Source organism: Hydra viridissima, unplaced genomic scaffold, assembly GCF_058129835.1.
Source record: "Hydra viridissima isolate aposymbiotic clone 2 unplaced genomic scaffold, HvirCarnegie_v1 scaffold_10, whole genome shotgun sequence".
In the NCBI taxonomy this organism is placed as follows: Eukaryota; Metazoa; Cnidaria; class Hydrozoa; order Anthoathecata; family Hydridae; genus Hydra; species Hydra viridissima.
In genome coordinates this window covers 3,717,182-3,730,478 of record NW_028324309.1, presented here as the reverse complement: position 1 = coordinate 3,730,478, position 13,297 = coordinate 3,717,182, and the positions used below count along the sequence as shown (strand labels likewise).

Sequence of the window (13,297 nt, the reverse complement as noted above, 5' to 3'; positions counted from 1 at the left end):
ACACGCACAATAAAATTTCACGGGAGTTTAATATAAACACGTTCAGTAGTTTTAGAGTTTATTTATAAAATCAATAAAAAATAAAAAATAAAAAAATTTTTATTAAAGATGTTTTTGGCAATCAAAGTAAGATTCCAGCTTAAAACAAAGTAGCTTGAATTAAGTTTGATTAGAATTGCAATAAGCATGATAAATTTCGCATGTCTTCAGTTCAAAATCTTTAGTACAAAAAATGAAAACCAGGTTGTTAATACTCTTAAAAGATAACTTTTAAAAAATAAATAGTAATAATGGTGAATATTCGCCACTTGCGTTCTCTTCAACTTTCAGCTTCAAATTAAAGAACTTTTCGTTGATTTTAAGAGCTATTTTTTTATACGATTCTCAGTCAGCATAAAATTATCTATCATAGTTAATCCTAATAGAGGGGAGAAAGTGTGGTAGTGTCGAAAGTTTATTTATTGATTATCTTTTAAATAAGGAAAATACAAGTAAGTAAAACTGCCAGAAAATTGTGAATACATCAAGATGTTTTATTAGGTAAAATAAAGATCTGGGAAAAAGAAAACCCATTGAAAACACACAGACAATTTAAATGTCGCCAGAAAATAGTTAAAAAGCGCAGGGGTAAGAGAATGTTGATTAGAATTATTGAAGATCAGAGGTTGTAACATTCTGCACCAGCAATTTAAATGAAGTGAGGATCATAGGTTGATCATAGATGTATAGACTGAGAATTAAAATCAGAAAACAAGCACTTAAACATGAGTTCACAGGCAAAATGAAAGAAAAGCATTTTAATTAATTTCAATTTATGAAAATCTGTAAGTTTTATCATTTTACTAAAAGCCATAATAAATAAAAACAGGAGCAACTAAAATAATAGTATGATTCTGGATCTTTTTCAATTGCAGATTTATTTTAGTGATTAATCCACATTAAAACTTTAATGCACTAGGCTCAATTTGTGTACAGTCAAAAAATTCAATTAGACAAAAACCATAAAACATTCTCAAAAACATCTCCAAAGCTATTGCTTCAGTTTGTTGTAGTGGACTTGGGCACTTCCAAAGCTTTGGTTTGTGATAGTGGGCTTGGGCACCTTCAAGTTTTAGAAGGAAATATGAAATAAGACTAATACAAGGAAGTTTTAGAAACAATTAGTGTGCCAAATACTAATAGTATGCCATGAAAAAAATGTGGATCCCAAGAATGTTTAGAGAAGAAAAGAACTTTAATGTCATTTTGTTCTTATTATCACAACATACTTTGTTTGAAAAATGCAAAAACATATTAAGTTCATTATATACAAATTTCTGGAACTAACCTGTATCTTAATACAGGTTAGTTCCAGAATGTAATATTAATCAAGCAAAATATATATGAAAATCTTTAGGCGGCAGAAAAAAAAGTATAGGTAAATGTAAGTCACATTTACCTATATTAATCTTATTTTTAGACTACATTGGTTTAAAATTCTTATATCATAATGTTGTTATATATTGCATTGTCATACAAGAAAACATCACTCTCTTTTATCTTCTGTTTTCTAAGTAAATTGTGTTGATGCATAAACTAAATAAGAATTAAAAAAAAAACAAAAAAACAATGACGGCAAGTTCAATGTTACCTGCTATGGATATAAATCATCCAAATCCAGAGCATGAATCACAGTATTATATTTCAAAATTACGGTATTCAGAGATTTTCATACTTTGAAGTTTCACTATGTTTTAAAAGAGAATAATGTTTATGTTTTTTTGTGAGTTGTTTTCATGCAGTGCAGTAGCATTAAAGATATCTGGATTTAATTTTTTAGGTTTCCAACAGATCAAAGTAATGATCCTTTTGAGCTTTTTATTTGTCCTTATACCTCTTTTCATAAGATCACTTCAAAACGATGGAGAACACATTTGAGCAAATGTTCAAAAGTAAATTAAACTTTTTACATGTTTATATCTTTGTTAAAATATAGATAGCTTGCTGTAGTTTCTACATTTACTTTGAATGATAATTCCTGGGTGAGCCTTATTTAAACAGTTAATTTTTATTATAGAACTATGGTGGAAGTTATAAGTCATGTTCATTTAATGCAAGCCACAGAATTCCAGAACCAGAATATGAGTATCACATGAGTGTTTGCAATGATAGAGTACATATTGCATTATTTTTATGTTTATAATTGATTATAGTTACATTACTTTTTTTTTCCTATTTTTCTATGATTTTGAAGTAATTGCTTCTACTGAAGTCATTGTTTGTAAAAAACTTTAAGAATTGCAAATGAAACACCCTATTCATGCTTCATATTTATAATTTCTTTGTAAAACAAGAAATATCAGCTGATAAAGCCTACTCATCAAAAATCATCCACTGAGTCACTAAACTTGTAATTAAGGTTGAGTAAACTGTTAGATTTTGTCTTGATTAAAATATCTTTATCATTTTCTCACTCAAATAAAATTTTCATTAGTACACCTAGCTATTAGCTACAATTCTATAGCTACAATAATGTAAAAATTTTGTTACATTAAAAAAATGACAAATTTAAGCAGCCAGATTCTTTAATTTCTTTTTTCCTTTTTGCATGATAAATGAAATTTGTTGCTGCATTAAATGTTTTTCAAACCTATCATTGTATTTGAAAACAAATAAAAGGATGATTTCACTCTAAAGATAATTCACCAGTAGAAGGTAATTGTATACTATAAAAACCTTAAATCCTAAATTGAATAGTTAAATAATTCAGATTTTTAATGTTCTTAAATGATTTTTTTTTTCTGTAGTTTGTAATAGCAAAGGATGTCAATAAAGGTGGTGGGTAATATAGTTGCTTACTTAAATATAAGGAAATGAGTTGATCATATTTAAAACTTTTTTCTTAAAATTACTTATTTCTTTCTGTTCTAAAATTTACTTTACTTTTTCCGCCTAAATTGTTATGGTGAGTTTTATTTTACTAAGTGAATATTTTATGTAATAGCCTTATAGACAAAAATATTTCAGTATTGTTATTGATAATCTTATGAGTTTTTATTTTTGTAGCTGAATGGAAAATGGCTACTAAAGTTGATCACTACTCAGATAGGCATGTTGTAAGTGAAGACAACTGGGAAGATGGTATGTAACAAATAGAAATAAGTATTATTAATTGTAATTATTTTTTTCAATATTTCTGCTGCATTTAATTTCAGATTTATATTTTACAAATTTTTTTAAAATGAATATTGTTATTGCATACCTTTTTTCAATTTTTATTATTTTGCTGTTGTTATGAACCTCTAAAGTTCATAGTTCATTGATTTTATTTTTAACCTTATTTGTTAAACATCTTTGTGAAGTTTTTGCACTATAAATTTAGCAGTAAAAAGTTATTGATTAATAGAAAAATAAGTTTTCTGTGTATGAATTGAGACAGGAATGACTCGTTCAAATAGTAGGGTAAAATAATAAAAGATACAATCTCTTTTCTCTTGCTTACTCAATCTGTTTCATTTGATACATAATCTATAAGATTTCCTTTTAAATGTTTTAAATGTTAATACTTTTTTAAGGCTTTTTTTTTTTACTTTGTTATCTTTAGTCTTTTTTCTGCTATTTTAAAATTGTCTGCTGTTTTAAAACTCACTATGGATAAAGTTTTCAATCTTCATAATGGTTAATGATGCACAAGAATATTTTTTGTTTCCTGATAATCAGCAAAAAATCAAAATCACCTAAGGTTTATTTTCACTTCAGATTTGTTTAACTTTAGAAATTGATGAAAATCAGCCAGCTTTTGAACTTAATCCTGACAAAGGGATGCCATTGTCTCTTCTACCAAACACTCCGCCAAGTACTTTCAACGATAATGCTAATGAAATTGAAGCTCCTGACGAAAGTGACTTTAAAAATGATGATATATTAGAATCAGTATTAATGGAAGAACTTTTGCTTGAGAAACCTGATGGTTGGAATGAGTAAGCTGTTTTGAAAAGTTTTATTTTAACAAGTAACACGCTTTTTAACTTGATTTGTCAGCAATTTTTTATAATTTTTCTGTTAATTCTTTGTCAAAGTTATCGACATTTTACCAAATTTTTACAATTTTATAAGATTTTAACAACAATATTTCTTTGTCTATAGCTGGACAAAAGCCAAAAAAAAAAACCACAAGAGAAAGTATGATAAGCAGCAACTGCGCATGAAAAAAGAAAATGTTACAGAAGAAGATTTTGCACCGTAAGTAAATTTTGTTAGATTTTAATTAATATAATAATACTTGTCTAATGTCAATGAGTTATTATATAGTATCAATAAGTTTTTATCTAGTGTCAATATGTTTTTGTACTTAATACAGTTTCTATGCAATCTTGTTGTAGAGTGTATTGTTAAAATAGTATGTAATATCTTGTTTTCCTAATTACTTGTATGATAATCATTACATTCAGTGTCTGTTTTCAAACATGATACGCAATTTTTATTGCTTCTACTAAAATGATTTAAACTCTGATACTTGCAACATTGTAATGTTGTTGATTGCTTAGAATTTATTGGTAACTTCTAATTTTGATACTATTCAACATTTATTAATAGATAATTTTAAATAAAAGATAAGCTCAATCTATCAAAGTATGCTACTGATCTTTGGTTTATCTGCATAAAGTTCTATTTCTGAAATATTTTCTGTTGCAGATTGAGTTGTCAGAACACTTTCTTTTGTCTCCAGAATCCAAGGATGTCATCTGACAATTACTTAAAATTGAATACAAAATGCTGAAACTAAAAAACAGTTTTATTATAAAGGCTATTAAGAGCTGGAAGATTCTTTTTTTATTGAATTAAGGAAAGATTTGTAAGAAGGCTAACATATACTCATTTAAATTATTTCAATCGTTTTAAACTGTGAGATTAAGTGTAAAAAAAACTGGACCATTAACCAATAGCAGAAAGTCATTTGGACTGATAAATAATACAGTGGCTTTCAAAAATATAAAGTCACTTAGATTTTTTAGCAATTACTTAAATTATTTCCATGCTTTTTAAACAAATTTAAAAAAAGGAAGGGAGATTTTTTTAAAATATTTTTTTTGGAATACATTGTATAACCATAATAAAAAAAAGAATTAAAAAAAAAAGTTATTTTGGTACCAAAATCAATCAAAAAAGAGAATCAGGTCAAAAAACTATAATAAAAAGAATGTCTTGAATATATAAGGTCAGTTAATTTAAACTTAACAACTCTTAAATTAATTATATGAGAATCCTGAAAATTTCTACTTTAACCAATATAAATTACAAATAAATTTGATTAAAAAAAATTAGTTTCTAACCAGTATTTCTAGAGATATTTCAGTTAGTAGATTCTTGGCACACTAGAAGCAGAAAAATGGGAAGAAAATCATTATCACACGAAGTCAAATCACAAATACTCTATTCAAATATATCAAATATGTCAAATCTGGAAAATAAGTTGTATGATTAAATTTTTGTTCTGCAGAATAACTGATCCTACAAAATGGACAGAGGCTGATCGTGAGGCTAAAATCAATGCCATAAAAGCTGCCTACCCATTGGCCAGTGAAAAAATGTTTGGTAAGCTTGTTTGAAAAGTCACTAGAATTAACCTATTTTAAAGTATTTATAAGCTTAAACTAAGGTTAATTTTACAGTAAGATGCAATCGTTTTTTTACTGCATATATTCTTAATTTTCTTTTAGCGGAGCGTGTTGACTATACTAGCCTTCTACAAATTGTTTGTCAAAAAGTTCGTTGGAATTTACCTGAATATGTAGAGTGTTCTTCATCTCAAGGCGGTTTTGCTTGCAGATGTCGTGTTGGTCTAAAATGGTTTGAGAGTAAAGAGTTTTGCTCAACAAAAAAAGATGCAAAACATAATGCAGCAAAATGGGCTCTTCTTGAGCTTGAGATTCCAGGCTTAGGTGAGTTTTTAATTCTTTCAGTAAAAATACTTCTTTGCATGAAGATGAGTTCTTTCAGAATTCAAATGAGGTTTTTCAGAATTCCATACTAAGAAATTTTTAACCTTATTGTTACTAATATATTCAGCAGATATCTCTGGACGCAGAGCAGGTATTTTGAGCAAAACTGAAGCAGATAAATTAAGGGAATACAACGAAGTTGGAAAATTAATGTTACCAGGGGGTTTTCCTGCCTCGAAGAATGTGGCCTTGTTGCATCAACCACAAGTTGCTAAGGTGAGAATAATTTTTTTCATAGTTTTTTTATAATTTGTTTCATCAGTTTATCAAATAATGATGCACTTTAAGTAGTTTAGGGTACATTCACTTGTAAAATTTCTATCCAGTGTAGAACCTTATATTGAAAATATCTTTTTTAGTGTTTACACACTGCAATCAAGTTTAATAATATATCACAATAGGCTATATATAGAGAGAAACTATAAATTATAGTTAGAAAATGAATTTTTTATGTGATGCTCAAGTTTTTTTATTCTGAAACCATTTATGATCATTTGAGTTCTTTTAAAAAAAGTTTCTTTGTGTAATAAAATTTGCTTTGGTTTAAAAGATTTGGTGGAAACTAGAAATAAACAATTAAAAAAAAAGAAAGATATTTGCAATTATATTGCGGCTGTACTTGACTTGGCAATTATTATCCCTATAATTAGCATGCAATACTGTTATGTATAACATATGCTATAATGGCCTACTTTGTTTATACAGCCAGATATTGTGCTTTTTAAGGAAACAAAATTTTGAAGGCGAGTTTTCAAAAACAAAAGGATTGAAAATATTGAGGACATCTAGTATATTTGGATGAACTTCGTGCATTAATTAGAAAAAAATTCACTCAAAAAAGTTTATGTTTGAAAATTACAGTCTAAATAAATAAACATAAATAAGAAACAAATAATAAGTATACATATGGGTATCAAATATAAATATACAAACAACGAATATTAACAAGTTCTGTTTTTTGTATTAAAAGGATTTGATATCCTACTGACGAGTTTTGCCTCAGTTATTTCGCGCATGCTTGATGTGCAGGTATATTGAAAATCACATCATAAGAGTATTCATGACACGTGTGAAAGCCTAAAAAGAATCATGAAAGTAATAAATATCCTGAAGCTTGATGTGCAGATGTATTGAATTTCTTTATCATAACATAAGAGTATTTGATTATTAAAAAGGCTGTACAAACATAATCCACAAGACTCAATTCTGTAAGATATACCTGCAAAGAATTACTAAATAAGCATGATCAAGGTTGCATTGCTCAATTCTTTTATTCTTTTCTAATATTATTGTCTTTCTAGTCTCTATCTGGTGATACCTGCTAATTGAAAGCAAAGTTTTTTCATGCCTGTTTTCAATCAATATAGCCTTATATTTTTTCACCTCAGTTACCTTTTTTATCATGTTTTTATTAGAAATTTTGACACACATTTTATTCTAGCTTTTTAGTTTCTAAACCTTCCATGCCTAGGACCATTTTCCTTCTTTCTTTTTGGTTCTATAGAAAGTTTAAATTTTGTTGAATTTTTATAAGCCTGTCACAATATGCATTGTCCACATCAAATAGCTTATTAAAGTTGTTTACTAAATTAGTTTTTAATTTTAACTGTTCTGCAAGACTTGTTTTTCCCGATTGTTCAGTTCTGCAAGACTTGTTTTTCCCAATTTAACAGAAGTTATACATTACTTTTAGTTTAGTTAAAGCATTACTTTTTTGTCTTGTTGGAGCATTGGCAATAAACCAATTATGTAACACCTTATCATTAGTACTGTGAAAGTTCCATTTTGATTGTCATAAAAGAGGCTACATAGAACTTGTAACACATTCCCAGAATTTTTTTTTTATTATTATTATCATCAGAAGTAAGCATTTATAATGGTTTGAGTAACTGTAACCTCTACAGGTGAAAAAAATACCTTTTATAATACCCCCTTTCCTATGATATTTATTTACCATTCAAATTTGTTTGATTAAGTAAATGTTTGTAAAATAAAATAAAATTGTTTTTGTAGTGACTAAATACATTTGTTTTTGTTTTGACATGGTTTTTCAACGCTCAATATGTAACATAATTGTATAAAAAATATAACTTGTGAAGATATTTTGATTCTTGAAGTTATATTAAAGAATGATTTGAAAATAAAAGTTAAACAAATTATCCAATGTAGTTTTAATTAAAATTGTTACAACTGTTGATAATTAAAAACTGATATGCCCCCAAAAAATTTAAAGACCAATATAATTCAGAAATCATTATGATCCCACACTAAATTAAAAACAAGTTATCTAAACTTAAAGATCTCCTAATAGAAGTTTTTGTTCATAATGTTAACAGTTTGAACTGGAGTTTCGGCCGAAACCGAATAAGTAAAAGGCTGTTGAAACAGAAATCTCGTTTTCGGCCGAAATCGATCCCGAAGCCGAAAGTTTCAATTCACTAGGTGCAAAGACAATATAGCAGGATTCTGGGGAAATGATCAATGGCCTCCCTCTTCACCAGATTTAAATCCGATGGATTTTGCTATTTGAAGTGTTTTGGAAAGTAATGCATGTTCATCCTCTTATTAAAACGTTTCATTGCTGAAAGTAAAATTAAGGGATTGTTGCGGCAAAATTTTACCAGAAACTATCTGTGCTCCATTTAATCAGGTTTTTGAGACATTAAGGCTTAAGGAAGTTACCTCAAAAAATAACTTTTTACTTATATTTGTATAGCAATGTACTTTGTTTATGCGAAAAATTAAATCATGTTTCCTTGTATTTGCTAAGTTTTTTAAATAAAAATTTGTCTACATTTGGCCTGATCATCCTGTAAAATAAAGGATGTATCACATCTACATAATATCATAAGACTCTCAAAGGACCTAGATGTAGTTGATGGCATTTACGATTAGGTCCTACATCAGCTTGAGGCCTTGTAAAACATTTCTACATGACCTCAGGTCAAGGAATAAGGACTATGCACAGCAAATCTCAAGTTCATAGTCGTAAAACTTAAAGAGCTGCGATATTTGCGTTTAAAGTGCAATTTCTCAACCACCGCGACCAGGTGAATTTGCATGTGAACAGAAGTTTTTTGTACTTTCCTAAAGTTTCAGACTTTAGAGAGTAGAAAATGTGTTTGGAGCAAATTAAAGTCGAGAAATTTTCTTATTACATTACTAGCAAGAATCGCACATCCAGCAAGGAATGGTTCAACAAGAAAAATATCAACCGCAATTTTTGCAACAACCAAAAATTGAACCACAGATTTTGCAACCAGAACAAGTTATAAAGTCTCAGCAACAAACTTGGAGCGGGCTTATGCAAAGTCCTCGACAGTCTTCCGTTAGTCAAAATCAATTCGAACCAAGTCAGCTACAATCAGAATTTTTAACTAAGGCCACTCAAAGTATCTCAATTGCTGATGAGGTATAAAGTTATTTTTAAACTTCGTATTAAATTAAGAATTTCATATAAAAATATGACTTCCATATGTGTTTATTCCTACGGCTACTTTTTATTGTGATGTATTAAAAATGTTTAGGAATTTCCTTCATTGGAAGGTGGTGAAGGTGCTTGGAAAACAGTACAAAAAAAACCGATCGGAGGTGTGGTATTTTTAAATAAATTAGCAGTTTGTAGCAGTTTGTATCAAAAGATAGGTTCAGTATCTTTTAATTAGGATTGGATGCCTGTTTAACATTGTAAATACCTAACAGAATTATAATAACATATTTAAAAAAAAAAAAGGAACTGTTTTCAAAGAAAACCTTCCTTTATTTAGATCATTATTTAATTCTTTTGCATTTTGGAAATCTTTCATTGCTATGAAATAATAAATTCAATTTTTGGTTACTAATTATCAAACGCGTTATTTCGTCTCTATTTGTAGTGGGATTGCCTATGAGTCGAGGAAAACTTCACGGTCGTGGACGAGGTACAACATTGAAGCCATCCTAAAGATAACGGAAAGAAACTTTTAATCAGGTGTAATTTTCTCAAAAGCTATTGACGTTTTTTTATGGGTTCTATGAAAAAAAAATACTCTTTTAAGAAAATACTCTAACCTTAACGATATCTGCGAACACAAGTCTAACCCAACCCCAAACATCAACTTGAATATTAGGGGAAATTTTTGCTGTTGTATTTTAACGTTTTTCTGAGTGTTGCGGTTAAAAAGAATATTTGCAATAATATCTTTTCGCTAAAAATTTACGGTATATGCATATATTATGTACATTATGTGCGATGGCGCAGCCAAACAAGATCAACATAAGAGATGGAGTGTGATAGTGGAAAACTCATTAAGTTTTGTTACAAATACTTCATCTCAAATATATTCCCTGGTGTGGCTGGGCCACTAATGTGCATTGTGTATTACTTACAATACTCTGTGATAACAGATTATTTTGCATATTTTTTATTACGCTTTTTTATTTTTAGCAGATATGTTTTAAAACAGAATGTAGTAAGTTCAAATAATTTTTGTTAAAGCAACTCCGAAGGAGTAAATAAATGCGAATTTACTAAGAAATAACGTTTTGATTTATCTCGCCTTTACAACCTGAGACAACTTACTATGATTCCCTTGGAGAGCAATGCAATATTCTTCTGCTCTTCAAGCAATGATCCAATGATTCTACATGTAGCTTCTAGAGGTTCGAATCATTTCAAGTAATCTTCATTTTTTTTTGAATATATGTTTCTCATTACCTGATGTCAAGAAATTTACAAGTAGTTAATCATGTAAATGGTATCTACAATTATGGATTTTTTCAATTACGTGATTAATTTATTTCTCATATTTTTCTTTTGTTTTTTTCTTTATCTTATTTAGGCATTTCGTTTTATTAGTGAATTACTATTTGCAATGACCAGTGTTTTTGTAACATTTTTGTTAATACGAAATATGTTGATATTGATTGATTGACTAACTGGCTCAATAAATCTTGCATGATATTTTAACCATAGTAAATTTAACCAATTAAATCTTGTAAAAAGCTCCCATTTATAAGGATGTAGCGTTAAATAATCTGAAATAACTTTATAGCTTTTCTTGAGAAATATTGTTCTTCAGGTTTTTAAAAAATACTTTATCTACAGCAAAAGAGCTCTGCACCAAATCGGTTTAAGATTGGAATTCAAGAAGAAAAAAAAAAGGCAGAACAAAAAAGAGAATTTTTGATTATGAAGGGCAAGCTGAATCTGTGGAAGATCCTGAGAAATTATTCAAAGTAGAATACCTTTTAGTAACTGTTGATAATGCCCTCATTAGCTTAAAAAAAAGGATTTGAACTATACTATACAAGTCATACTAATAAGTTTGGTATTTTGCACAACATACATATACTTAAAAAAATGACACAAGAAAAGCTTATGGTGCCTTGCATGAATCTTCAGTATAGCCTCTAGGATTAGAAAAAAGTTGAAAATGATATTGAAGGCATTAACCTTTGCGAAGAACTGCGAAATTTCACCAATGTTATTCCAAGTTACTGTGCAACTGTTCCGGTCACTGTTGCTTCTGAAGAACTAACTTTTCAAAATTGAAACTAATTAAAATTGTAGAAACATATTCTTCAGCAAGGTTTAAAAACTTGTAGTTTGCAGAAATGTAAAAGTGTAATATATAGAAAATGTAGAAAAGTTTGTAGTATCTGGTTTTTATCATAAATACAAATGTAATGAAGCCGTAATTAAGTCGTTTTTGTTAATTAAGTTAATGTAAATTGTTTTAAAAAAACATTTGAGAGAAGGGGCTCCGCAAATATTTCTTGCCCTGAACTCCACAAAAGTCTGATGCACCCCTGAAACTGAAATACTACAGGGTGACCGGAAAGTTCTGTCAGTACTTCACAATCAATTTATCTCTAATGTAATATACATAAACTACTGAAATTACAGTAACAGATCAAGTAACATATGTAGTGTAAGTATACCAAGAATTATTCAAATCGGTCTCCTTTTCGGTCCACTGTCAATCATAATCGATGACGCCATGATTGTATGGCGGCACGAATTGTCTCCATAGGAAATTTTTCTCATTCGCGGATCATCATTCGTTTCATGAAGGCCAAGTTGTGATGTTGTTTAGCATTGAACTTGGACTCCAAAATACCCCACACGCAAAAACCAAGTGGATTTAGGTCGGGAGAGGACGGAGGCCACTCATCTATCATAGGAAAAATTTTATCTATCATAGGAAAAATTAATATTATTTCTGAGGATTGTGCAAGACTTATACTTTTAAAGTAAAGTATTTTTGAAGTAGCTGTTTCAATTTACACTGGAACAGGGTGAGTTGTAACATTTTTTTAAATTTAGTTTTCAATATCACGAGAGAATTAAGTGTTACATTTGTAACTATCAATGAAGGACTAGTAAGTCATAAAGATCCATTTTATCACCATGCAAAAAATTTTTAAAAAAATCAAAGATGTTGGAAATATATATTTTTAAAAATGATTGCAATTCGCCCCCTGGCCTCCAAAGAGTTTGTTGCTGAATTAAGTAAATGACTGATGAAACTTAGCTTTCCAAAAATTTCTACAAAGTTTGTAGGAAATTTTTTTTTAAAAGTTATAGAAAAACAAGAAAATTCTTAACAAAGGAAGAATGCTCTGTTTTTGAAATCACCTATTTCAAGGGCAGGTGGTTTTGTCTGGAAGATAAGAAACTTTATGACATACAAATATTAAATTTAGTAGAAATTGATCACAGTTCCAACACACAAGTGTCATTACATCCTCTAAAGCGAGAGTTTTTAATGCAAAAAGATAGAACTTCTACAAGCAAAGTAAATGATTGTTCAAAGTAAATAATTGCAAGAAAACTATGAACCACTGGAAACTAAAAAATCAAGAAAGAGAGTATATAACAGAACCAAGTTTTACTTAAAAAGTTAACTTAAAAATCTTGTGATAACTGAGTCTTTTAGTACAAATAGTTCAGCTAGAATCTGTGAAATGTTGAATGAAAAAGGAATAAAGCAAGGAGAAAGTGAGAAGAAAATTATAAGCAAAATAGTACAGTTTCTACACTTTGATGGAAAGAAAATAACTAAGAATGAGATACTTCAAAATGGAAATAATAACATTAACTTAGGAATTGTTGAATGTAAAAGCAAAAAATCCAATCTTTTTTTTTTAACCTTTAGAAAAATCGCTAAAGAGATATGATATATGGAAATATATCACTATGATTATATGTAATGCAGCAGCAGTGAACACAGAAAAGTTCAATAGGACAATTCTAAAAATGCAAAGTGAAATGGATACCAGAGGCTTTACTAGATCAAAAATTTGGGATGTTAGCATCATATACTAGATCTCGT

General features: G+C 28.8%; 1 protein-coding gene across 4 annotated transcripts; it reads left to right on the top strand.

The window, feature by feature from the left end:
- The first annotated feature begins 291 nt into the window (after nt 1–291).
- On the top strand, nt 292–10,498 carry LOC149882675 (uncharacterized). Of its 4 annotated transcripts, none has more exons than XM_090100123.1 (13): nt 292–1,694; nt 1,820–1,931; nt 2,057–2,152; nt 2,787–2,817; nt 3,046–3,120; nt 3,755–3,959; nt 4,126–4,221; nt 5,480–5,574; nt 5,700–5,921; nt 6,052–6,197; nt 9,148–9,393; nt 9,509–9,572; nt 9,857–10,498. In XM_090100123.1, exons 1-13 carry the CDS (start codon nt 1,609–1,611, stop codon nt 9,922–9,924), a joined length of 1,542 nt encoding a protein of 513 aa, XP_089956249.1. In that variant the 5' UTR covers nt 292–1,608; the 3' UTR covers nt 9,925–10,498. The 4 variants fall into 4 exon arrangements, with proteins under 4 accessions (XP_089956249.1, XP_089956248.1, XP_089956251.1 ...); XM_090100122.1 differs by having other exon boundaries at nt 6,049–6,197; XM_090100125.1 differs by having other exon boundaries at nt 1,551–1,694; nt 2,057–2,694.
- The last annotated feature ends 2,799 nt before the right edge of the window (nt 10,499–13,297 follow it).

Bases quoted from the DNA above. Each gene is read 5' to 3' on its own strand.
- LOC149882675 (XM_090100122.1), top strand. From the start codon at position 1,609: ATGACGGCAAGTTCAATGTTACCTGCTATGGATATAAATCATCCAAAT. The intron at 2,818-3,045 runs GTGGGTAATATA...TTATTTTTGTAG, and splicing joins AAAGGATGTCAATAAAGGTG to CTGAATGGAAAATGGCTACT. The intron at 3,960-4,125 runs GTAAGCTGTTTT...CTTTGTCTATAG, and splicing joins AAACCTGATGGTTGGAATGA to CTGGACAAAAGCCAAAAAAA.